The following is a 26,441-nucleotide window of genomic DNA, read 5'->3' as shown; positions in this document are numbered from 1 at the left end:
CTCTTGATTAGTTATCTGTTATCGAACCATGTTTATGTTTGGAGGAGTATTGCAATTTGGCAAATAAATATGGAAATTGAACAGACGCCCACCAGCGCATCGGACACAAACTCCACATGTGAGTACATGGACGCCGAGGGTGAACCCTGACAACGAAACGGAGCTCAGCGCTGGGAGATCTCTACCAGGAGGCGGAACATGCCGAGACTGAACAGCTTGGTCACAGTATTATCTCGGAGCTGCGCGATGAGCTAGGCACGCATGCAAGCAAATGTGACGGCGCGCTTAGCCCAAATGCGAGCGCAGCTACGGGACAGTCAAAGGACTTAGCCGCCTCCGTAGAGTCACTGGCGCTGAGCACTTCGACTAGCGCCAAAACCGAAGACAGTGGCAGTGCCAACGCATTAGATGATGATCAATATGACTATCAGCATGACAGCGTGTGGCGAGGCCAAAAGAAGCATATTTTTATACTAAGCGAGGCGGGTAAACCCATTTACTCGCTGCATGGCAATGAGGATAAGTTGGTGACCTTGTTTGGCGTAATACAGGCGCTGGTAAGCTTTGTGCAGATGGGCCAGGATGCAATTACCTCCATACATGCAGGCGGCATTAAGTTTGCCTTCATGCAACGAAACTCATTGATATTGGTGGCTGCCACACGTACCAACATGAGCATACAACAACTACAGCTGCAACTCAGGTAAGTCTACGTGCAAATTCTCTCGTGCCTGCAAATAAAAACAAAAGTTATATTCTATACTTAGCGATGTTTACTATCAAATTCTGTCAACGCTTACCTACTCCCACATGTCAAAGATCTTTGAGAAGCGTAAGAATTTTGACTTACGTCGTTTATTATCCGGCAGTGAACGTCTAATCTACAACTTGCTGGCCAATGACAGCAGTAATGCTAGAGGTAATGCATGACTAATGTGAATTTACACAATCTCACTTTTTACTATTTGCAGTATCCAACAACATTTTCACATTTCTTACCAACTCTATACGAGTCTTCCCGCTGCCCATGGTCGTGCGTTCTACTATTGTCAACACCATACAAAGCAACTGTTCGAAGATCAAGAATCTTGTCTTTGCCGTGTTGATAGCCAACAATAAGCTTATTGCTTTGGTGCGCATGAAGAAATACTCCATACATCCAGCGGACTTACGTTTGATTTTCAATCTTATCGAATGCACTGAGTCATTCAAGAGCTCGGAAAACTGGACGCCCATTTGCCTCCCCAAGTTCGATATGAATGGTTATTTGCATGCGCATGTTTCCTATTTAAGCGATGATTGTCAGGCATGTTTGTTGCTAATGTCTGTGGACCGTGATGCCTTTCACACACTATCCGAGGCCAAAGAGCGCATAACAGAGAAGCTGCGAAAAAGCCAATGCCTAAAGGCAATTAATGATGAACTGGAGCAACCATTCAATGTTAAACTATATCAGCAGGTGCTTGGCGTGCCCGAGCTGCGACACTTTCTGTACAAGCCCAGAGCTACAGCTCAATTGCTCTGTCCTATGCTGAGGCATCCATACAAGTCACTTCCCGAGTTTGAGAGACTGGAAGCCATCTATTGCAGTTTACTGCATCGCATACACAACAGCTCTCGACCGCTGAAACTCATTTATGAGGTCAAGGAGCGTGAAGTGGTGCTGGCTTGGGTTACGGCCACCTATGAGCTGTATGCTGTTTTCGAGTCGATTGTTGACAAAGCAACAGTCATCAAGTATGTGGATAAGCTTATCAAGTGGATTGAAAAGGAATACGATGTATACTTTATACGTAATCATGCAACGTTCTAAACCATTTAATTATGTGCTCCGTATGCATATGTTGTTGGCCCGCATTTGTATAGCTCTAGCTCTAATTATGACGCATGTAATTATATTTTTATATATATTTTAATCGGCTTACTATTTAACGTATCAATATCAATTGTTGTGTTGCGTATACATAAATATATTTATACACATATTAATTGACTTCTAAATAGGTATAAACAATTTGTAATTAAACGAATTAAGTAAATTGAAAAATTAAATAAAAACTATATTTATTTAAGATGTTGGATTTTTTAAATGCAGCGGGACAAATAATTAATCGTTGTGGTGGTGGAACTTGTAGGCTTAGAAAGTAAACAATAATAAAAATATAAACAAAAGAGTGGACCTAATGTACCAAAAGGTAATTATAACACTGGATAGATCAAATCTTGGAAGAAAGCTAGCTCTCGCAAGGCAACCTAAAATCCTACACTGCACTTAGCAAACCCCTCCTTACGAACGTATTTGGGATAATACGTGCTAAATGCAGTATATACTGCTTTTGCAGTTTGTAAAATAGTAGCAAATGTTTTGTCTGTAGTTAACATAATCGTTTTTTATTTAATTATTGCTTGCTGGAGCACTTATATTATATCAAGGATATAATCTATATTCAAGAGTCAAATGCACAAAACTTTTGAACACAACCGATGGATATTATTTTCAAGCAAAGGACATTTCAGATAGATTTCCCGCCAGCTGTAAAGCTTCGAGCAACCGCCAACCAACAGATCTGGCCACACTAAAAAGGACACGGAGCTTGACATAAAAAAGGACTCTCAGTTGAGTACAGGATACAAGCGCGTGCGGTGTGACTACGCGCTAGGCAAAGAATACTGCGGTAATATAATGCACATACAATCGAATACACATACATAATCTCCAGTAAGGATAAAGTTACACGTTGTGCTAAAACAAGAGTCTAGAAAATTGCATAAATAATATTGAAAGAACGGTGTTGAGAAATGACGTTCTAATACTATTATTTCTTTGCTGTCAGCAGCAAGGCGTATAAAACTACTCCCTTTTTAACATGCGCCACGCATTTTTTGGGTGTTAAATGCTCGTGTATCTGTCGGTTTTTGCGCGCTAAGCACACACACACAGGCACAGACAGAGACCTAACACACATACAGTGACACTGTGAGAACGGAAATGGGCTGAAGGCAGCAAAGCAGTAGGCAGAAATCAAGCTACAAATATACTACTATTTATGTATTTATGTGCATGTTCCTTTTTTTTTGGCTACGTGTGAGTGAACGGTTGCGTGTATGTGTGTGTAAGTATTTTATGCTATCTTTTGGTTATTTGGTTTTGGCGTGTGCGTGTGTGCGTTTTTGGGGTTAGTGTGCAAATCATTTAATTTATTACTAAATGTATTTTTATACACATTTCTCGTGTACTTGCCGTTTCGCTTACATTCCTTCGTATGCTCAGCCATCAGCATGTCCTCCACTTGTGCATCCTGCTCCAGCAGCAGCGCCTGCTGCTCGTCAACACCTCGTCCATCCAGCCAGCCAGGCAGTCAGCAGCCAAAAGTTTTACCTTTGTACTAAGCACACACACGCTCAGGCCAAAGCACGCACCAACACACAGTCACGACCTGTCTTTTTCTGTATCCTAGAGCGGCAGCGTCAGCACCAGCATCAGCAGCAGCAGCGTGTTTTTGATGTCTGCCATAACGGTTTCTCCTAATGAGCAGCATTTATTACATATTTCCCGCTTAACTGTTTGTGTTTTTAGTGTATTCGTTAAATAATAATAAAGCTAAATAAATCAAATTGCAATTCATAGTTAGCGCAACTTAATTCCAATTTAGCCGTTGTCAACAAAGATTTAATTAAAAACCAATAACAAAAGTTTGAATATCAAATAAATAAATATCTAATCCTTAACGAAAAATAAATAAATACCAATGCATTCGCTACACAAATAAAAACCAAAAGCGGCAATAAAAGTAACACAAATTACAACAGCAACTATCACTGAACAACAACTACAACAAGAGCAAACAAAACGGCAATTTTGTATTAATTTTATTTGCGAATACATTTTGCCGCGCGCATCATAAAAATTAACATAGAAACCAACACCAGCGCAACAACTACAGATACAACTACAACAACAATTGCTGAATGACAACAGGCGGAGTGAAACAGGAAGAGGATACGGGTCCTGGTTAAACTGCTGACCCAGCCAGCCAGCCTACGACTTTAGGTTAGTATGTTGTCGTCGTTTCAACTTATGCTACATACATATGTATGTACTATATATACATATATATAAAGGCAAACGAAAAGCAAGTCGAAAAGTGTAAGCTTTGGCTAAGTCGAATATCCTGTAGGAGAAGAAAGAACACGAGAAGAGAACAATTCTGAAAATAAATTTATTAAATATTTAAAATTTTTTGTTTTTAATACCTCAGATATTCAACTTGAGATTTGACTATATACCTAATGTTTCTAAATGAACTAAATAAGCTGCAAATTTAATATTGAGCTCTTCTGCTTTGCTACTCTACAGGGTATATTAAAGATTTAGTTCTGTATTAGCTTTAGATTGCGTTTAACAATATGTCGCATTGGCTGTCGCTACAGTCTCTAATTTTATTTTGTATTTATTTTTATGCTTTTTTTGTTGTTGGTGTTGGTCTTCTTTGTCAGTTTGCTTATCCTTTTGGCCCGGCTGCTGATCAAATAGGCATCATTTGCCTGGCGGGCAGACACACACAAAAAGGTCGCCAGCAATTTCAAATGACAGTCAGTTGATGACTGTGCTGACAAGCAAACCAAGTAGCGTATGAGGTCGAAAGGAGCAGCCAACAGCAGCAGCAGCTCTATTTATCTCACAGTGTGTTTGTGTGTGTGTGTTCTATATTAACCCTATTTTTGACGTCAATTAATGAGTTGACTCACATGCGCGCAAATAAAATAAATTTCTTCTGGAAATTCAGGGGAAGCGGGCTACGTTCTTAAGCATGTCTATTATACCCTGCAAAGATGACAAAAAGACGTAAATAATCAAAAGAGAAGAGACATAGACGAACAGACATCCAAGAAAAGAAGAGAAAAACGGCAGAGCTAAAACCGGCAAGCAAGCGCGCCGCCGTGCAGGCTTTGGCTACGTTGCTCACGTGCAGCCGCACTTACTCATCAGCATAAACGCACACACATACACCAATATAAAGAATTAAAGCACAACAATTACGCAGCAGGGCGAATTATTGAATTTTTATTGGATTTCTACTGCGTTGCTAAAGCATTTGAAGCGCCATGCTGGCTGCTGTTGCTCCAGTTGATGTATACTCCGCTCGTTAGGCGTGGCATAATTCATTATGCTGCCCACACCATTTCACCACTCCACTCCACTCAGCACCAGCCCCCAGTTTGACAGCGCTACTGGTAACTGGCAACTGGCAACTGGCAACTGGCAACGGGCAACGGGCAACTGACTGGCGTGCTTTGCATATTAATATGCATTCCTGTGGGCTCAATTTATGATTTAAGGAGCCGACGACAGCCGAGCGTGCTAATCACTACAAGTTTTTGAAGTAACGTCAAGCCACAATTCAATACCACTTAATTGGGGTCAATGCCTAGAAGCAACTTAAACACAAACCAACAGACAAACGCTTAAGGTGAAACAATTCAAACATGGAGCTTTAAACACTGTTCATAACAAATTCGATTTAGTGGCGCTTTGTGCTCGAAGCGCAATTAACAGTTGCAAGCCTAGACTGCACTATAGTATAAAAAATAATTTAACTTACACTTGTGCACATAGTTGTTGCAACTTGGCAACGGATATGCGCCTCTTCAACGCATTTTGTACAACTTCTGCTTTAAGTCTCTCATCAATACGTTTTTCAATCGCCTACTTGCGCTCGTTGCGGTGGCGTTAACATGCCACACAATATACATCGACGGGGGACTGCTGTCCACACTCCCCCTGCTTTCTTGGCGTTTGCGTTGGCCTGCTACTCGCCGCCATGGCACCCCTCGCCAATTTTAGCTCTGCCAAGCAAACGTTTAATATTCACGCTTGAGCGCGTTTTTAGCGCAGCGGCAGCAGCGGGGTTGGTACAGCGGTCAGAGGGTAGCAAATTGTTGAGCCGAACAAAATGTGTGTGTGTGTGTTTGTGTGTATGCGAACTGTTTTGACGCTTATCTATGCGCCTTTCACTTTTTGACCAAAATTTTATTGCCTACTTCCAGGCGAAGCATATTCCATTTCCATTTCGTTTCTTTTTGGGACTCTTGCATATTATTATGCAACATGAGCTACTACTTGGAAATCAACTAAATCAATGCATAGCTTATTATTTAGCAAAAGTTATAATGAAATTAATCATACGCCATGTTGTGCGCACAAGTTGCGCTAATAAAGCCGCTCTTGTTCTTGTCTGAGTGCCCAACCTCAGTCTCTGTCTACATTTATAGCATAGCAAACGTCCGGTTAAATGCAAAGCATTTTAAACGCTTTAAATGCAATTTGAAATGAAGCTTGTTTACATTGCCTGCCCTAGCAAAGAGCACACAGCAACAGCGAATTTCTTATGCTCTCTCATAAATTCTGTAGAAATAAACATAAATATTCCATTTAAATAAATCAATTAAAATGAACTATATGCTTCTGTTTCAATAACGTACAAATCAATTAGTTTAAGCATGCAGCTTATAAAATAATTATATTAATATACTTATTCCTTTCCTTTGTTTCATATAAATACATTTTATATAAATATTCATAACAATTTTAAACTTTAATTGCTAGTTTTAGTGTATCTGAGCTGCAGCTTGTTTTAAAGCTTATTGTTTTCTCTTTGGTATTTTGCTTTCTATTCGCTCTTTTTGCTTCTCATATTGCCAGAGCTTGTGATTTCAGCTGCTGCCGCTGCTAGCAAAACTTTTATGCGAACATTCTGTGGCGCTTTGTGTGGGTGGCCTAGGCGAATAGTGTGGCCAGCATTCAATCTGCCATAAGCAAGATGACGAAAGAGAGAGAGAGAGAGAGAGAGCAGAGAGTCATTGGCAGTGCCTAGTCAGGCCATCAACGGAAGTGCTCGTCGCCATTTTTAGTGCACTTCTTGAAAGTGCGCACATTTCCGTTTGGCATCAATGATTCGCCCACAGCACACGCCTACGTCACACTGACACACACACACACACACACTCTTAGCTGCGTCTTGTACGTGTTTGCCGCTGGCAGTTGGCTTCTTTACGTTTTGCTGATTTTAATTTTGGTAAAAGTTGTCACATTTGATTTTTAGCAATTGTGTTGGTTTTATGTATCCGCCTTAGTTCGCTCCGTTGTTGTCTTTACTAACTTCTTTTATTTTTATTGCCTGGCCTTTTATGTGCTGCCAAGCCAGTGCCGGAGTCCTTTAATGTCCTTTTGCCCAAGTACTATGTATTTCTGTTGCGCCTGTTGCTTGCTGTGGAAAATTGCGGTTGCAAAATGTGATGTAAGCGGAAGAACTTGAGCATGGCCTAATGGTGTTAACCAAATAACTAAGTGTCGTTGCGTGTCTAGAAAAAGGATATGGGAAACATTTTTCTGCTCTTTTCTTCGTTAAATATAAATTTAAAACCATATGTAATATTTATTTGTGTTTCGCCTTTACTAAAAGCCATTCAAATTTTAATGACTGCAATATTTTCTAGTGCTTGAAGCTTCTATTCAAAATCAAGATTAAAACCTAATTATTGCTTTTAATGATGCTAACCACAAAATGCCGCCTTTGACTTGTGTGCAGAGCAATCTCAGCTTTTCTTTCTTGACTTGACATGCAAACGAAACGCAGCAGCAGCAGCTCTTTGGCCTAATCTACTTGGCCTACTTGGAGGCTAAGTGTGCTTTTAGATAAAAGTCGCTGGCGAGGCAAGCTGAGCATAGCACATACACTAAGTAAAGAGGCGGGGCAGGCAGCCAGCCTTGAAACGAGACTACATTCTGTCTGTGTGCGTGTGTGGGTGCGCCCAATGTTATGCTATGGCATAATTTGTTGCTTGAAGTGAAAAATTGTCAAGCACACTCAACGTTAATGTACACAAAAATTGAACTTTTTCGAGGTTACAGCGTTTTATTGGCTTTGTTGTGAACACAGGCACACAGAAATTTCTATATATATGTCTGTGCATTTGTATGCGTATGCGTGTCTTTAAATATATCACATAAAATAGTCGCAAACAATTTCATGTTTATTTCGGTTGAAAGAGCGTAAAAATGTCGCTGCCATTCTGTGTCATTTGGAAGAAATTTGTTACATTTTTTCGCTTTTAACAATGTTGACAAATTTCACTTGCTATCTATTGATATACCCTGCAAATATAAGTTTCTGTTATGTAGTTAAAGGCAGCTAAAAATGCACACAACAATAAAATATTTAAATGCAAAAAGGTTGAATACAAGGTAAATAGCTCCAGTTGAAGCAAGAATAAGCTTCGTAATCTCTTTATTGTATTTGCTTTAAATGAAACGTAATTTGAATTTTACTTACGAGCTTAAATTGTTTGCCAAATTCCTTGAATTTTAAGAGCAAGACAATTTAAAGTTTTAGAAAATTAAATTAAGATTCAACTTAAATTAAAATTGACATTGACACTAATGACTTTTAATTTGCAAGCGTTCACTTTAACTTGAATATACATTGTGCTATACTTTGAAGCTTGGCAAACTTGCAATTAACTTATTTTTTTTTCTTTTTATTTTCTGTGGAACACCATTTGCTTACTTCGTATTTTTGGCGCTGCTTGTCACAGCATGTGTGTGTGTGTGTGTGTGTGTGTGTCCTCCACAACTTTTCCGCCATGCTGGGCCCTTAACATGCATCCTATGTGTACAAAGTGCAGCCAGGCGGCAATGCTACACCAAAGTTAGATAAAGAGACAGTAAGCGGGGACGGGGCAAGTGCCATGAAGCTTGGTAGGCAAAGCAGGCTACGGCTTGGTTGTATAATCAATTGATGCTCGACTTTGTTGCAGGAGTCAAGCTGGCCATTGCAAGTCGTCTGCTATTTCACTGAATAAGTTATAAAGTGAGCTTAGTTAATAGAGCGCAAGTGTCCAGTGGTAAGTGCAGCACAAATTGCATTCAATTAAAGACAAATTAGGATAAGTTGGCACGACATTAAGAGGCAATTAGACTGCAGTCAGACATAAATTGAAGAGCTGCAGCTATGCAAAAAAGTGAATAAAAAACTTGCGTTCGCTTCTTTAGCTTACAAGTTTATATTAAGGTTAAGGATTAGGCTTAGCTTATAATATTGCTGAAAATGTCGTGTGAATCTTTTGTTGCTTATCCATTCATAACATGGCTATAAATAGTTAAGCTTGACATGAAATAGAGTTGAAAGGTCATTGCTAATTGAACTCATTTAACTGCTTCAATGAATATTAAAAAACTTTAAATAAGGCCTAATCTCGTTTATCAAAAATTCAACTTAAAATCGATTGTGTGCATATTTAAGTTTTAGCCAAGTAGCAGCAGCAAAGAGTTCATAATCCTTCGGATTCGAGTATGCTTGTGCTCTCTCAAGCTGATAGACAATGCATACTGCGATGATTTAATGATATAAACAGCCGGCACTTGAGTAAATTGCGCATGTAAGCTATCCAAGTAGGCCGAACGGCAGCAGCAACAACAACAACAACGACGACAAGTATAAACTGTTAGACCCTGAAAAGTGATTAAAATAAAAAGAAAGTGAAAGCAAGAGAAAAACTTGTTGTACAAGCGTCGGAAGCGTCGTTGACAGCGTTGTTGCTAATGTCCTTGGCAAGGGGTTTTGTTTTTCTTTTTGTTTTTTGCTTTAAAGCGAGGCAAATATATAGTAGTAAGGCTAAAAAATGCCTTTGGCGGCGGCGGCGCTATAACGGCACTATGGCACAAAACCGTTACAGTTTTACTTTTTTATTGTTGTTGTTGCTTTTTTCTTCTTCTTTTTTTTTGGCCATTATAGAAAACCCTAATTGGAAAAGTGTTTTGGGCCTGGCACTCGAAGCTTTTAGCTCAAATGTCAGACAATAGCGAGAGAGAATGTGCCAAAGCATGCCGCAGGATGTGAGCAGAGAAGCGATGTTGTCCGATTTGTTGGCTTTTAAGGGCAACAAGCGGCGTGTTATGGTATAGGGTTGAAAGCTTTGGTTTCATGTTTTTTTTCGTTTTTGGTTATTTACTGAAGCACAGCTGCTTGAGCTTACTCAAACAGAGCCGGAGCACAAAGCAGTCGGCGTCAACAGCCGGCGCACAATTTGTCCTTAACATTATTGTTCGCTATTGCAATTGCTATACGCCTTTGTCTAATTGTTAACCATTTTTGTCTGTCTCTTTGTCTGTGTGTGTGTGTATGTGTGTGCGTATCTGTTTAAACAGCATTTGTCTAATGAAAGGCAGTCCTCACTCTGTTTGTTCACGCTTGACTATTCTTAGCATATTGCCTCGCATTTTATTATTTTTTATGCGAGTATTATTATTATTATTGCTATTATTATCATTGAGACAGGCCACAGCAATGTCATGACGCGACACGCGCATCCATCAAAATGCTTTTCAACCAGCAGTAGCAGCAGCAGCAGCAATAACAACAACAACAATGGCAATAACATCATAATAGAGTTGACTGAAGCATAAACAAATCCAATTACCATATGCAAGGGCAGCCAGCGTCTTCTCCTCTCCAGAATTATGCGCAGAGCTTTTACGCCGCTTATTTATGAGCTCAGCTTTATCAGCTTTGCTTACCTATTTACTTTCACTTGCGAGCAAGTCAACATATTTGTCACTATTTATATTTTATTATACATATGTAGGTTAAATGTTCCATAACGAAATCCACGTGTGCATATGCATGTAATTTCAGAAACATTATTACTTAACAGTAGCTTAACTTTAGAACAAAAAACATGTGAAATAAATCTACATATTTTGAATAGATTAGAATCAATTGCAATGATTAAAAGCAATGGATTCAATATGAAGATCCTTAAAATAGTCCGCTTATATATTTCAGTTTTATTAGAATAATCATGGCTGTATTGCACAAAACTTAGAGTCACTACTTACATCTGAGTATTTGAGATGAATGTTAAACATCTCACACACAGCGAGCGAGCGAGCGAGCGAGCGAGCGAGAGTATGAGTAAAGACCAATAATGATATACACTCTCTAATCTCTCACATTGTCGAGTTTATATTTAGTATAAGGGAGGACGGTTTTGTGCAGTATTTCATTATTAGCACATATACTGAGAATGTCAAAAATAACTATGGTGACGCGAGATAGATTCATGCCTCTCGAATTGGGTGAATATTATCTGGGTTATTTGCACAATTCCATGCATACATAGTTGCGGTCTGTGTTTATCATTCCTAATATATAATATACTTTACACTCATAGATTTCCTCTCTACTTGTTTGGAGGCTCAAGGTATTATTACATAATAGCTAACTTAAAGATCTATATATAGAGTGCCACAACTTAACAGATACCTTGTAACACTAGCAGACAACTGAATATTCTTATATTTGTTCGCATAGAGCAAGCTGGTAATTAATTTCTCTTACACACACATAGACACACCTTACCATTAGCCCATTTATGTTGAGAGCAAGTGTACGATGATGATAAAGACCAGTCCTAAATCATGTATGTTGCGCAATTGATGAGCTTAGCCTACAGTTCTGTGGCTGCATCCGGCAGCCAATGACCGTCTGTTGGTGAGTATTCATTTTATGGAGCGAGATAGTGTGACTGCTTCATGTGGTGGATAGTGTGGCGTAGTAAGTAAGTGAAATATTAATTTGATAAGCCTGCTAAGTTTTGAACACGCTTAGCCGTACAGCAAGCACTGGGGCTCCGCGCGAGAGAGCACTCCTGTCTCCCTACCGTTATACTTGAGAGTTGACATAAAGTCTATTGACAAGCTACATGGCAAAGGCCATTATGTGTTTGCGTATGAGCAAAAGCTGACACACTAAATTTACTATTTATGTACGAGTGTGTCAGTGGCAGACGAACAAACAATCAACAAGAAACACTTATGTTGTAACTAGCAAGCATTGCGAAAAGAGTCAGGGCTAACACACATACTCTTGCGAAAAGAGCAACAACAACAATTGTTAATAGAGGGAGCGGTTGTGTCATTATATAAACTACTCTGGTAGTAATGTTGCTTGTGTATATGAACGCAATATCACACATGAATATACAACTGCAGAATGGTTGGAACAGATTTACAAGCAGAGATAGGTTAGGCATTGGCCCAGTCGCATTAGCTGCAGTTGAGCGCGTGTCAAGGTGAGGCGGCCAGGTGAGTTCAGCCAGGCAGAAAACAGGCAAAAACTGAGAGCATCTATGCTTGTGTATTTGTACCGTGTGGAAAATGGAGAAGACTACTTGTAAGGTTTGGGAACTGTTGTACACTATGCTTGTTGTATCTCGTGCTGGCATTTGGCCAAATCACGTAATCACACAACGTGTTTATGGCGCATGTGCCAAATTCACACACACACACACAATCACACACACTCATGCATAAAAAGCAAAAATCAACGTCTATTAGGCAAATGTGTTAAACAATAAATTAATTTCAATTAGCAGCAATTTGCTCAACACTTGTTTGAGTCAAATGAATTCATAAACACTTAATTGTTTGCCATGACAAATTTAATTTATTGCCAAAAATCAAATGCCATGCAAATCAAAATCCAATTGCTTAACAGATTTTAAGTGAAAATTATATACAATCAGTTGGCACTTGAAAAAGCTTTGCCTGCATGCCACGCCCAAAAAGAAAAGACACCACAAACGACAAACAATTTGAGGTCCATGGGGAAACGTTACACGCTGAGCGCGTATATTATTTGCATTTGTTACTCAGTGCATTTATTTCTCTTTTTACTTCTTTTTTTTCCTGTTGTGTGTGGTTGCTCTTGCTTGTTGCCGCATTAAGTGCGTTTGCGACACTCGCCTGGGGGCGTGGCTGTCCCACAGGAGTTGCAAACACGCTCCAAACACTGGAAATGTGAACAATCTTTGTAATTACCTAAGAACAAATGTGTGGCGTTAGGTGAAAATAATGGGGCTGCTGAAAAGGACAATTTATAAAAAGAAGCAAAGTGATAGATACTTATTTGCTTTGCTAAGTTTACAACAGGCGATAGATTGAGCGAACATAAAATGCCATTTTGAATGGCACAGTATATAGCCTATTAATTAATAGTAATCTCTACTAAATAGATTAGCTTTCTGTTAAAGCGAAACCAATGAATTAATTACAATTAATTGTGGTGTTGCTCGCTGCTTTAATGATTGCGACCACATTACGATTATTACTAATTATTCAAAATAATTGAAAATGTATTATATTTTTATTGTTTGTATAAATGAGTAGCCAAGTGCCCTGAGCGTAATAAAAAGCGCTACGCATGGCAAAAAAATACGCTATAAATAATAGAATGCATGCATAAAGTATCTAAAAGCTGCAGGCAGCTCTAATGTATGCTAAACAAATATTAAAATAATTGAATATATATATTTATTCCGGTAGTATGCATGTGCTAGCCAATTCAAACTGAAGACTATTTAATGATTCGCCACAGCGCGTTAAGTTTAATTGAAAACTGAGCTTGTTTAGCGCACATTTTATGCTATTTTCATGGTCTAGCGTAGCACTTTCAATTAAATTGCAATTTGCGTTTATATCAAATTGCAATTGACGTAACCCAACATCACTGCCACTATGCGTGTGTGTGTGTGTGTGTCTGTATGTGTGCGTGTGTGGGCGCCAGCACTTAATTCTGGTTTGATTTTTTGCAATGAACTCGTTGGCGTTGTGCACATGAAACGGCAATCAGCATAATTTTAACGATATAAGGCTGTTAAAGTTAATTGCATGTGAAATCAACGGCGTTGACAGCGCCTCATAGGTAATTATGCATTTTACTACGGTCTATATGTATGTGTGTGTGGGTGTGTGCATATTTAATCAGATAAAACTGCTGCAGAGCTATATGTCATAAGGCATTGTTAACAAGTGCAGCAAGCTCATGCATGCTGTTATTAATTTAAAGTTGACGTCAACTGCACTAAGGGGAATATGTAATTTAATAATTTCAGTGCCAAAGGCAAACTCTTAAGTTTTTAATGCTAAAACTTTTAATTAAGCATTTTATTAAAAGTGCTTAAGCTGGCACAGTCACTTACTTACCTAATTGCTAGTGAAGCTGCGCATCTTGTTTTCCGAACTATAAAAGAATATATATATTGTGTACTATAGTGCAAGTTTTATTAATTATAAAAAAGTAGCTGCAGCTTGGCACGACTAGCTGACAGCTTAGCATATGGCATCTGTAAAAGTTTCTTGCACAGCTTTGGCACTCGCTCTGTCTCTCTCTAAACTTTTAGCCTGCTTGCACTTTGAAATCTAATTTTTTATTTAAAGCCCGAAATGTTTTTGAACTTTAGTTCTTAAGACTTTGCGAAACTTTAGTTGTAACCGAAAAAAAATCCAAAACTTTTCTCATTTTCAGATGATAAATTTGCAAGCGAATGCAGAGTGCTGTAACTTCAACAACAAATTTTATACAACAATAAATACAGCAGTAAAGTTAGTGATATGGAACTGTGCATAGCAACAAGGTCAAAAGCTCAAAGTTCAATGCAACAAAGCAACTATCAAAAATGCCACCACCAATCAAACCAAACGAATCAAATGCTAACGCAATTAATCAGACACTACAACATCAACAACAACAACAACAAAAACAGAAACCACCTGAACACGCAACAACAAAACCAACGAGCAACTGCAACTGCAACATTAACAAAGGATTGCTTAACTACTTGCCACACGAAACATTGGCTACTGCTGCTGCTTTTGCTCTTGCCACATGTGGCCGCCACGCCCAGCAGCAGCAGCAGACGCGACGCTTTGCTTGCCTACTACAAGCACGCCAGCCACCAGCAAGATATTCAATGCATCATGTCCAAGCCGCCGATGGCTTTGAATGAAGTGATGCCAGTGGCAGCCAAGTCATCTCCACGCTTAGCAGCAGCGAAAGTTTACCGCAAACGCAGCGCTGCCAGCAGCGCAGCGCAAGCAACACCCACAGCTGCAGCAACAACCGCAGCAAGAGCAACAACAACAACGGCGGCAACACTTGCCAGCAGCAAAGCGCCGGAGAAATGCGAGCCCAAAGTGCTGGAAGCACTGCCCGATGAGCCGGTAAGATATCCATTTGTTAAAGTCTAAAATCTATGCATTAAAATTCTGCTTAGCAAGGACACGTAATTCTAAAATTACGCCCACTTAAGTGAAAAGTTCCATAAGTGTGTGAAAATGTGCAGCTTGCATTTGTCATAGAGTCAGTTAGGCAACGGCACAACCGACAGTATAAGACTCTGTACTTTAAGCTAACTTCTGGCTAGCATTCAACTATTTTGTACAGAGTTTTCAAAATTAAACACAAATCCAAGTCTAGCCAATGAGCATGATTTTAAAAAACTTGCGAACTTTTTGGCTGTTGAAGCAAATGTGGGCCAAAGACGTTAGGGTGGCAAAAAAGCGACAGTCAAAGCCGAAACCGTAGCGCGTCTAATCAATAAAGTTGCTGAGGCAGCAATGTTACATCCCCTCCCCCTCGGCGTTCGCCAACAACAAGCCCACGCAATGACTTTCACACAAAATTCATGCTGACAAAAATCTTTTTGCGCAAATCGGCGCGCATGAAATTCTAAGGAAAAACCGCCCCAGTCATAAAAAAATTCACAAACACACACACGCACACACACACAGGGAAAACACAACACAAAAATATTACGCATACGCCAAGTCTGACGCAAGTACATATCTAGCCAAAAGTTGAGCTGAGAGTTTTCTCGTCTTGTGTGCTCTTTCATCCCACGGTTACCGTTACGGCTACGGTTACGGTTACGGTTAGGCGGTACGCACAGGTAAGCAAATTTGCTGAGCAGTTTTTGCGGCATTTCGCACTTGCCAGTTAATTAAAAGATACTAAAGCGAAAAAGGGAAAGCCTGCGCTCACTCTCTGGTATCTCTTAACCAGCTTGAGCCAATCAACGTTATTTTAATTGAATTTGCATGACAATTGCAGTCAGCAAAAGCAAAAGCACTTGAAGCTCCAACATAGACTCGCTCATTTTGTCAAGCAGTCAGCCTGTCAGTGCTTCACTTAGTTGACTGCCTGCCTGCCTGGCTGGCTGGCTGACTGGCTTACTGACTGCCTTGACTGCTATTTTTAGCCAGCTACGCGCAAAAACATAAATATTCAACGGCTACGGCCAAAGGCATTGCCAGTGCGTAAACAATGCGCCATGGCTATGACGTACAACAGGATATACAGTTAATATTGATGACAATGCTGTCGCGCCATGTTGTGCTCTTGCCATAATTAAAAGCTACGATTTCGATAAGAATTAAAAGCAACAACAACAACAGCAAACGCTCAAAATTTGTAACGCAATTTGCTTAGGCTAACGAGAGTATGCGCCACTTAAACACGCGCAAATACATTCATCAAAATTATATATCTATATATATACACTCTACTCTATATATATAAATAAAAAGTGGTCAGCTTTTGCTTGGCTATTGTTTTCACTGTGGCTTTCGCTTTAACATTGAACGCGTTGTCGAATGCCTGTCAAGCATGCTTCTGCTGCTGCCTCACTGCTCTTCTGCTGTTGTTGTTATCGTTTTGTTGTTATTATTGTTAGTTGCTGGCCATGTTGTTGTTCGTTGGTTCGTTTGACAGCCTCTCTGCCTTTGTGTTGCGCTTTCACACACACAAAAAGCCAGCGTACAAATTTATATGGCCATCTGGGCAATCTGTTGTGCCTATTTGCTTGCTTTTGTTTCAGGCCACAGTCCAGCACAAAGCACTCGACTTGTTTTAAAAAATTCATATAACGCGAACAGCGCACAATACACAGAATAATATTTTTTAAGTAATTGCATTTGAAGTTTCGTGTATTTTCGTTTATTAATTAAATAGTTGTTGTGAATGCTTTTAAAGTGCCTTTATAATTGCTTTGCGAAAACTAATTGCATTACAAATATGCAAACAACAGCAATGCTTAAATGAATAAAAACATTTTGTTTTAAAGTCAAAAGAAATATTCAAAACAGAAACTATTCTCGATCTTCGCATTGTTAAGTTAGACGCTGTTATTTATATTTCTATTAATTAGTGTGATACTTCAGAGCTGTTTCTTATTGTTGTTTTAAAATTGCTTAGATTAGAAGAATAGCAGCTCGTAAGCAAAGCAATTTGTATTAAGTAAATACTTTCGGAGCTGTTTTTGATTATCGTTTTAAGTTGAGTTTATAACTAAGTACGTGACTTGATTGAAACTTCAATAGTATAGTATAGTGTTATCAATTAACTATTATAGTATTTTCTTATTTTCGTTAATACATTCACATTTCAAATCAAATTCGCAGCTGTTAGTCTGTTGCATAATTTCAAAAGCTGAACTCCTCGAAAGTTCTCAAAAAAGTGCTGCATAAGCTGCAGGCGCACTCGAAAAATGGCTGCCATGAAATGGCGACGCTAAATGCTGTTTAAATCAAAGGCATGAAACAAGCATGAAACGCAAAAGTATTTAAGCAGTTGAATGAAGTGCGGCACGCTTGCGGCCAACAGCAGCAACAACTAGAAAGAGAGAGCAATAGGAAACACTGCATAAGCATTAGAAGCGTCAACCGCAATTTGTAAAACGCACTCAAGCAGTATGACGTTGTGGATGGGGCTGGTGAGGGGGAACAGTGTAAGCTGCATAATGAATGATGTGCTTGTAATGCTTGTCAGCTGCCCAGATGAGATTTGTTAATGTCAACAAACAACAACAGCAGCAGCAGCAGCAACGACGACAACAACAAACAAAAACAAGAGTAAAGCAGTTGACATATTTTATTCATTAAGCACAACGCGAATAACACAACGAAAAACATGCAAATGACAAACAACAACAACAACGAGCGCCACGTAATGCCATATGGGCATGTAAATATTTTTATGGTCATAAGTAAGAATTTTTTGTATAAATGCTGCAGAGAGCGAGACCGAGCGAGCGAGGGAGAGACAAGTGAAGCATGAAACATTAAAAAGCCAGTAAAACGCGTCTTTAAGGATTTCATTTCAACTTGCTGTGTGTGCGCCACTTGGCATAGTTGCTGCCTTCACTTTACATATGTACAAACATTGCTTTGTGTTTGTATACACACACATGTGTGTTTGTATACACACACATGTGTGTGTGTGTGCTTTGAAATGTATGCACGTTTTTATTGCAGTCATTTGCTGTTGTTTGTGGCTTTGCTATTTACAAGTGTTTTAGGTTTTGTTTTACGCCTCAATGATTTTACCTATGTCTGTGTGTGTGTGTGTGTGTTTGTTTGTATGTATTTGCGCACAAATATGTTTAAGACTGGTTAATAATTCATTTAGCTTTTCATCTGGCAAACATTGTGGCCTGCCCGCAACAAAACCTTAAGCCTAGCTAATGGGAATTATTTGCTTTAAATGCCAAAGGTGATTCACCCACACACAGACACACAAACAAACACACACACACACAGCCACACCCTGGCTACCCCCACCGCCTTTATCTTTTTTTGTTGTTGTTTTTTTGCGTTTACTTTTTGTTCTTGGCAAAAGCCATAATGATGTCATCCAGACTTTTGTTAGTACAACTGTGAACTGGCAACTGCCAGAGCCAGAGCCATCGCCATTGCGTCCTGTATCCTGTGCGTATCCTGTGTGTATACAGCGCGTTACGTGTAAATTGTATACAAACATTTTGAGAGCTAGACAAACGTTGGGATTAGCACACATACACGCTATAGCGCTCTCTCTCGCTCTCTTTCGCTCCCTCTCTAGGCTTGTTTGCCTTGTAGCCTTGGCGACTCTGAATACCCGTTACACCTTTTATACAAATAACACTTTGGACATTAATCTGTACAACTTTTTGCACCTATGAGTGCCGCATAACGCAAAAGGTGTAAATCTATTGCATAATTAAAAGCCGTTAGGCTGTAAGCTCTGTTTAGTAGCAGCAGCTTACGCTGCGTATACTTAATTTGCTGCACGTGTCCCTAAAAAAATGCTGATTGCCAGCTTAGCTAAGCTTTCATAAAAAATATATTTGTATATGTATGTATATCTAAGCGCAAACTTTATTCTTGTGTCTTACTTTTAGTTTTACGACTTTACGGAGATTGCGGAAGAGGCCGCCAGGCAATTTACTGAATTCTTAGCACACAAATTTCCAAACACCAATGCGCCCATTGCCATCGATGAGGAGACGCGCGCCGAAGTAAGCCACCGTGCCAATGCCATTGCCAGCTATGCGCTCAACGAGGATGACAATTTGTTGGCTTTTGCCATCGCCGCGCCCAGCATCCATACGGTTGTCGTCAAATTCAGGGACAATGTTACGGTCAGTTTGCCCAGACAACGTGCAACATGCAACGTTTGTTTGCAACGTTATATACATATTTATCAACAAGCCTGTTTGTGTGCTATTTTTGAACTTTGCAGATACCACCGCATCAGGTGCACAACAAGGCCTATTTGGGCTCATACTGGCGCGAACTGGGGTAAGTTTGTTTATGCCACACACTCGATTGCACTTTGTGCTATATGTATTCGTTTTTGGAATTGCAGCGCCGCTTGGAACAGCAGCGATGGCACTCAGGAGTGGGCCGCACCGTTTCGTGACTGCAACCTGTTGACGGGTCGCTGGCTGTGGCCCTTTCGCATATCATTCACCGAGCATCGCATCAAGTAAGTGACTGATTGAATTTCTGTAAGCATTAACCATGAATAAGGCAGCAATTGGCATACTCAACTAAGCGCTTACATATTTTATATTTAATAGATCGCTCATTTACTAAAAGAAAAAAAAATGTCATTTCGAGATAAACGCATTTAAAGTTTTCAAGTGTCGCTTAAAAACAAACTAAGTGATCAAACTCAAACTCTTCACAAGTTCTGTGGTTTAACGATTACTTAGCTAATAACAATTAATTTGTATATCGATAAATTTAGGAGTACATTGTCAGCCTCCACTTTTGATTACGTTAAATGCTGCCTGATCACTCTGACAACTTCGAGTTCAGCTTAGTTACGAAATTGGATAGCAGAGCTGCTCGTAGCTCAGCCTCTCTGAGAGTCGCTCGCTCGCTATCGTAAGCTGAGCGCGCTCGTATGTGTTGGGTTGTGCTCTCACTCTCACAAGCTCGTTGCTCCAAGAGCTGATAAATGCATAAGCGCTGTTGGTTTATTGCTCGCTTAGCATAGAACATTTAATAAATATATGACTAATTGCTATATTTTTGAACAAATCGCCTTTAATTAATAAATTATTTGCATATTGTTTTAGAATTGTTGCCGCTGCCTTTATAGCGGCTGATGAGGATGTCTGCAATGATGGGCTGGAGGATGTTTTCGGCAGGCGTCATGGGTGAGCCATTAATAATTGTTTATAAAATGCAAAGCTAATGCATATTTCAATTTATAGCTGCGATCGTAATACAACTTTCTGTCTGCTGACCGAGAATAAGCCCGCCGCCACACGTGATGTTTACACCTGTATATGTCGCGAGTCCTTTTATTTGCCAAACTCCACGCTGCAAGGCTTTCGTGGCGATCTAGTGGAGCTATCCGAGGGCTTTGACAACTACTCGTGCATACCCTGTCCGGGTGGCTGCAGCAGCTGTGATTCGCAGGGAGTGTGCCTCAACTTTCAAGAAGAGGAAGTGCTCAACTTGGACGCATGTCTGCGTCTGCTGGTGGCTATAGTGCTAGGCGCCTGTATACTCTGCTGTGTAGTTGCTAAGCGTCATAGTTTTTAGGCAGCGCAAGTGCAAGGTTAACAAACTAATGGTTTAAGTTATAGACATAATCTAAACAATTGGCTTACATTGCAGGCTATTGCATCGGGCATGTGGACTGTGCTGGAGACCATATTGCTGGGCATTGTTTTACTTTACCTATCGGTAAGTTGGCAGCTTGAGTTATACTCTAATCTTTAATGCTTGATTAATTTCCAGGTTGCCGTCCATTTCTTTCCCGCCTCCACGGAGCGCTGTTTGCTGGAGCCTTGGCTGCGTGAGATCGGCTTCATTACCTGCTATGGCGCCATTATACTCAAACTCTATCGCCATTTGGTGGACTTTCGCACACGCAAAGCGCATCGCTGGGTGCTGCGCGATGTGGATTTGCTGAAATATCTGGGCACCATGGTCTTTGCTGTTATATGCTATATGGCTGCTTTTACGGCTTCGGCGTTGGATCTGCTGGAGAGCGCACAGATGGGCAGTCTGCGTGAGGTTAGAACCAACACCTGCCATCCGCTCAAGTGGGAGCTGGTTACGCAGACCAGCGAGATGCTCATACTCTGCTTTGGACTGCATTTGGCAATTGCAGTTCGCAATGCTAATACACAATTTAGAGTAAGTAAAGAGGCAGATATGTAAAAGATTTGAGTTTCGACATTTTTAAATGCATTGCAATTCAAACTGAATTCATTTTTGGAATTGCAATTTAAATCAAATGCAGTTTTTGAGTTTAATTGAATTGATTCAACGGAATTAACTTATATATGTTTATTTTCTTTTAGGAGCGACAATTTCTGGTTACTGCGCTGACGCTGGAATTTCTCGTCTCGTCCAGTTACTATCTACTGCGCTTCTTCTATTTGCCCGAGCTGAGTCCCAGTCACATTCTGTTGGCACTTTTTGTGCGCTCACAGCTGACGAATAGCTTTGCTCTGGGTTTGATATTTGTGCCAAAATTATGGTATCAGCATAAGCAGGTAAAACCAAATGTGCAATGCTTCAGTTCAATTCTGTTATAATTTGGTTAATTAAATTGCGTTAACAACATTAAGTTTGATTTCTTGCCAACATAGAGTGCGTCCAATCTAGGCTCAAGTAAAGCTACATATATGTTATATATATATATATATTATCAGCTACAGGTTGTTCATAATGTCCGTCCTTTGTCTTACAATCATGCGATAGTTGTTATCTATTTTGGTATAGAGGAAACGATTTTTGTAACATAATTAAAAGTTGCAAGTAAAGCAAGAAGTTTTCATTTCTAGCTTTTGCTGAAACCATAAATTGAATTCATTGTACTTTGTTTCATTTATTTATACTTCATTTGTTTATTATAGTATTAAGCTAACATGTTAAGCATATGTATATTTTAGTCAAGCTATGAAGTTGCTGCAAGTGTATGCCAATGCGTAAAGATGTTTAAATTTAAATTTGAAAACTCATCTCATGTGTCCAATTCCATTTCAAATCACCTAATCAATGCACCTTAACTTTAACTTTGCACCATTTGTAAATTGCTTTTGTTTACGCTTTGCATGAACTAAATCACACGACTATAATGACAAAAATCGGTTTCCTTTCAAATACCCAACATGTCTATCACAATAAATACTTTCGAGAGTAACTACAACTATTTCTATCTATCGCTATCTCTCACTCTCTAACTGTCTCTGTGTACTCCCACTTAGTAATTAGCTCAACGACCCCCCACAATGTTATGTCTAGACTTTAAACTATGTCAATACTTTTCTTACAGCACCACAAGAGACACAACCACGCCCACTAAGCACACACACACATACACACAAACACACATACACACAAAGAAATACAGAATATACTATATCAAAATTATAGAAAATACAAACGCACTGCTTTCTTACTTTCTCACTTTAAATATTTTTGCCACTGAGTTGAAATTTCCGTTTCCGTTTCCGTTTATGTTCATTTTGCGTTAATTTCCTCTCTATCCTGAGTGTGGTTTGCCGTGTTTGTTGCATCTTCATAGCTTGCAGGTACGTTCGCTAGCGTATGATCTATCAATGCGTTTACCTGTGGATGCTTTCAAGGGTACGTCACATGATGCTGGCCAGCGCTTGGGCGGCGGCTATGCGGGCCTGTGTCTCGGCGATCCCGACATTGGCGAGCTGACCATATCCGAAATGAGTCCCGAGGACATACGTGCCGAACTCAAAAGGTGTGCTCTATACACAATTTATATTGTACAATCATTGACAATTATTTTTTTGTGCAGACTGTACACGCAATTGGAGATTTTGAAGAACAAAACTTTGCGTCAGGATAATCCGCATATAAGCAAAAGACGCGGTGGACGCAAGGCGGGCCATCGTCGTTTCTCCTTGCAAGTAAGTAGTTGAGCGCTTGGCATTTGGCTGTCTGTCTAGTCATAGGCTTCACTGTACACAATACATACGCATAATCTGGGCCAGCAGCCAAACACTAGACTCTGAACAGTACTTAAGTCCAAAGTCCAAGCCAAGCTTCCTTACCAACTCTTTCTCTAAGAACTCTTAACTCCAATCAACTGTCAAACTGTTATTAACATTGTATGATATATAATTGTATACAACTTTCAACTTGTCATGGCTTGTGTATTCATAAAAACAAAAACCCCAACAAACTGTAAATTATAGAAAAAGGGCAGCAAAGACAAGGTAAGAAACGTCAGTCTCACTCTCTGCTAAACTAAATGTTGTGTCTAAACTAACTGTACTAGCATAAACTAAACTAAACTGTAATCAGCATGCAGGTCCCCAAAAAATATCAATATCAGCTAAAACGCAAACTACTTAATGAACCACCATATTCCCCCGTTTTGTTCTTTGAGCCAACTGTCTACCATAACGCATGTCCTCCATAGCACTTCATACTATGTCTAAACTAAACTGAATATTATGCACTATAGCTTGCAATTTGCACCTATGGAATACTAATTGTCGCACTATATTTCGCAGGCTTTAAGTGCCAAACATCGCAGCAATAAACATCATCAGGATATTGAAATCACCGAGGCGGAGCCATCGCGCACACCCGAGGACTCCGTCTGCAGCGGAGAAGGTCCCACAGATACCTATGCTGAAATATCGGGCATATCGCATTCAATGCTATCCCACTCCATGGTCTCCCATTCCGTTGTCTCGCACTCCAAGTAGACATACACACTCCAAACCTTATTTTGTATATACAAACAAAGCATATATAGCATATATGTTAACTGAGCATTAGTTGCCCGCAGTTGGCAGCAAAATTTCAAATGAATAGGCGCAACAAACAAAATACAATAACATGCATTACTTTAATTTTTGTGTGGCAAAAATCAACAAAAAAAAAAAACATTGATACAAAGTAGTTAATATGTATACAAACAATAACAGCAACAAGAGTAAACAAATTACTTTATTTTAACTGAAAAAGTGAGAAGAGAATAGAAAGAGAGAGAGCAAATGTTGAATGCAAATGAAGTATTTAATATGAAAGCATTTTTGTACGATTTTGATAAATTTTTAGAGCTGTATTTTTCTGTTATTTTCCTAGTTTTTTGAAACATATAGCAAACCGCGTTGTGTGACAGCAAATCAAGTATAAAAACATAAAAAAAAACAAAAACAGAGCCCACCTTTATAGGTAACATTAAACTGTACTGTAGGCAACTAAGTCCAACTGAAACTTATCGTTGTAAATCGTTTTGAGTTTTCTGATGCGCTTGCAGTGTAGATTAACAGTGGGCGCCTTGACAGTTTTATGTTAAGTACATACCATAGTTATGTTAATAAAAGGAAATCTAGATATGGCTGCAAGGGTATTTTAGCTTTAGCTAAAAGATTTCTCAATTTTCATTTGTAGCTTTTCATTTCAATGCCAACTGAGTTCCTCTCACAGTTACTAACATAATAATAATTTTGTCTTTCATTTGTATAAGCATTAAGATGTTGATTTTCAAATGATCTTATCTGTTGATCATTAACATTTGATATACATATAAACAGCAAATAATCAGTTGTAAATTTGAGCTTATAGGCATTAAACGTACTAGAACATTTTCCCCACATAAACTCCACATAATCGATGCCTAGTCTATAATCTAATCATGTGTGTACTTTAATATTATATGTGCTCGTATCTATGTATATGTTAAATCAAATTAAAAAAACACCCAATGTGTCATTCCAAAACCCAGAATCAGCGTAAATTTGTATATATTAACATACTGTATAACTGAACTATCGGCACTTGTTAACTTTTGTGAGAACAGAACGAGCTAAATAATTGGCGAGCTCTTTAATTAAACTAATAAATCTAAATGTAGCTGAAGAAAATATTTGTCCACAATATAACTTTTACTTTCGAAATTGATTTGAACTCAAGTAAAAATCAAAACGAAATGTTTTCAAGTTTTATGGTGTAGGTTATTTTTGAAAACAAAAGAAAATAAAAGAAAAGCGAAAATGAAAAATACGAGTAAAAATACACGCATGAACGAAATACATTTCAAATGTATTCAACGGAATAAGCTATATATAAATATCTGGTATATATATAAATAAATAATTCTAAGACGTTTTTGACGCTCGTTCAAAATGGAGAAAGCGTAATATTGACAAAATGATTTTGAATGCGTTAAGCAAACGAATACAGAGACAAAAGCCACGCCAAGCCACGTTACATAGGCATTTATATATGAGGGGCATGACATACATGAGATACATATATATATAGAAATTCTATTGATAAAATTAGTTAAACATACAACAACAAACTTGCCTACAAGTTGAGCATTTAAAATGAAAATATTAAATTTAACACAACAACAGACAAAATCAAGCAACTTTTTGATTGGGTTTGATCAGAGAGTCTGTGTAAAGATATTTAATAAAAGCATATAACTACAAAAAAATATATATATTATATATAATATACATATATACGAATGTATGTGTCTGTATCACAAAACAAAAACAACAACAACAAATTAGTTGCTCATTGCAAATGTAATCCAAACCAAACAGAAAATCATCCAACAAAACATTTTGCAAGTGTGATAGTGTTCATAATAATCGTTCATTGTAATTAAAGTAATAAACTAAATGAGAGAATGATTAAAAAAACGTTATATATAAAACCAAATGTGTCATAGCAATTAAAATGCATTAAGCAAAGCGTTGTCTATATACTACATACATACATATGTTTATATATATATGCATGTTTATATGTATTCCCATCTTAGTGTCAGGGAAATAAAAGGCGAGCCATTAAATTGAATAGCAGAAATACAAATAATGCAAATTGTAATGCAAATACTTTCAAAACAAAAAGCAACATACAAAAGAAGACAGATGGTACTAAATAAATATAAATACTGATTAAATCAAATTATAAAAATTGTTGTTTTTCCTTGGCATTACCAGTTGGGAAGATTTCCAGTTGAAGACTTCACACTTGATTTGATTTTGTATAAGTTTCCTACAAGTCGGACCTTTATTTATATATAGAGTTTCATTAATAATAATTGAAATATTGCTCGAATTATGTGTAAATCATTGTTCGTTTCTTAGATTGCAATTCTATTCATACAATTTGATTCTTTGTGTCGCTTTTTTTGTTTACAATTATTTAAAGACTAATTTTACTCACTTTTGCTCCATTGCCATTTGTTTTGTAGTTAGGATTTAGCAGTTAATTTGTAATTAGTACGTATCGTTTTTAACAATTTGTTTGT

At 38.6% G+C, this 26,441-nt stretch overlaps 2 protein-coding genes across 2 annotated transcripts; both read left to right on the top strand.

The window, feature by feature from the left end:
* The first annotated feature begins 69 nt into the window (after positions 1-69).
* Positions 70-1,915, top strand: LOC108600111 (vacuolar fusion protein MON1 homolog A). The gene is given in 4 exon segments (XM_017987485.2): positions 70-177; positions 180-703; positions 768-919; positions 972-1,915. Coding segments are annotated over 4 exon segments (1,626 nt in total). The 3' UTR covers positions 1,814-1,915.
* Positions 1,916-14,818: 12,903 nt separating this feature from the next.
* Positions 14,819-25,597, top strand: LOC108601921 (probable G-protein coupled receptor 158). Its single transcript, XM_033294086.1, is given in 15 exon segments — positions 14,819-14,930; positions 14,964-15,061; positions 19,057-19,296; positions 19,398-19,456; positions 19,524-19,643; positions 20,242-20,322; positions 20,380-20,692; positions 20,694-20,729; positions 20,789-20,857; positions 20,912-21,313; positions 21,481-21,675; positions 22,771-22,898; positions 22,956-23,067; positions 23,356-23,376; positions 23,677-25,597. Coding segments are annotated over 15 exon segments (2,184 nt in total). The 3' UTR covers positions 23,875-25,597.
* Positions 25,598-26,441: the final 844 nt, after the last annotated feature.

Source organism: Drosophila busckii, chromosome 2L (genome assembly GCF_011750605.1).
Source record: "Drosophila busckii strain San Diego stock center, stock number 13000-0081.31 chromosome 2L, ASM1175060v1, whole genome shotgun sequence".
Taxonomy (NCBI): domain Eukaryota; kingdom Metazoa; phylum Arthropoda; class Insecta; order Diptera; family Drosophilidae; genus Drosophila; species Drosophila busckii.
Note: the sequence above shows the minus strand (reverse complement) of the source record. Positions and strands in the feature narration are given on the sequence as shown.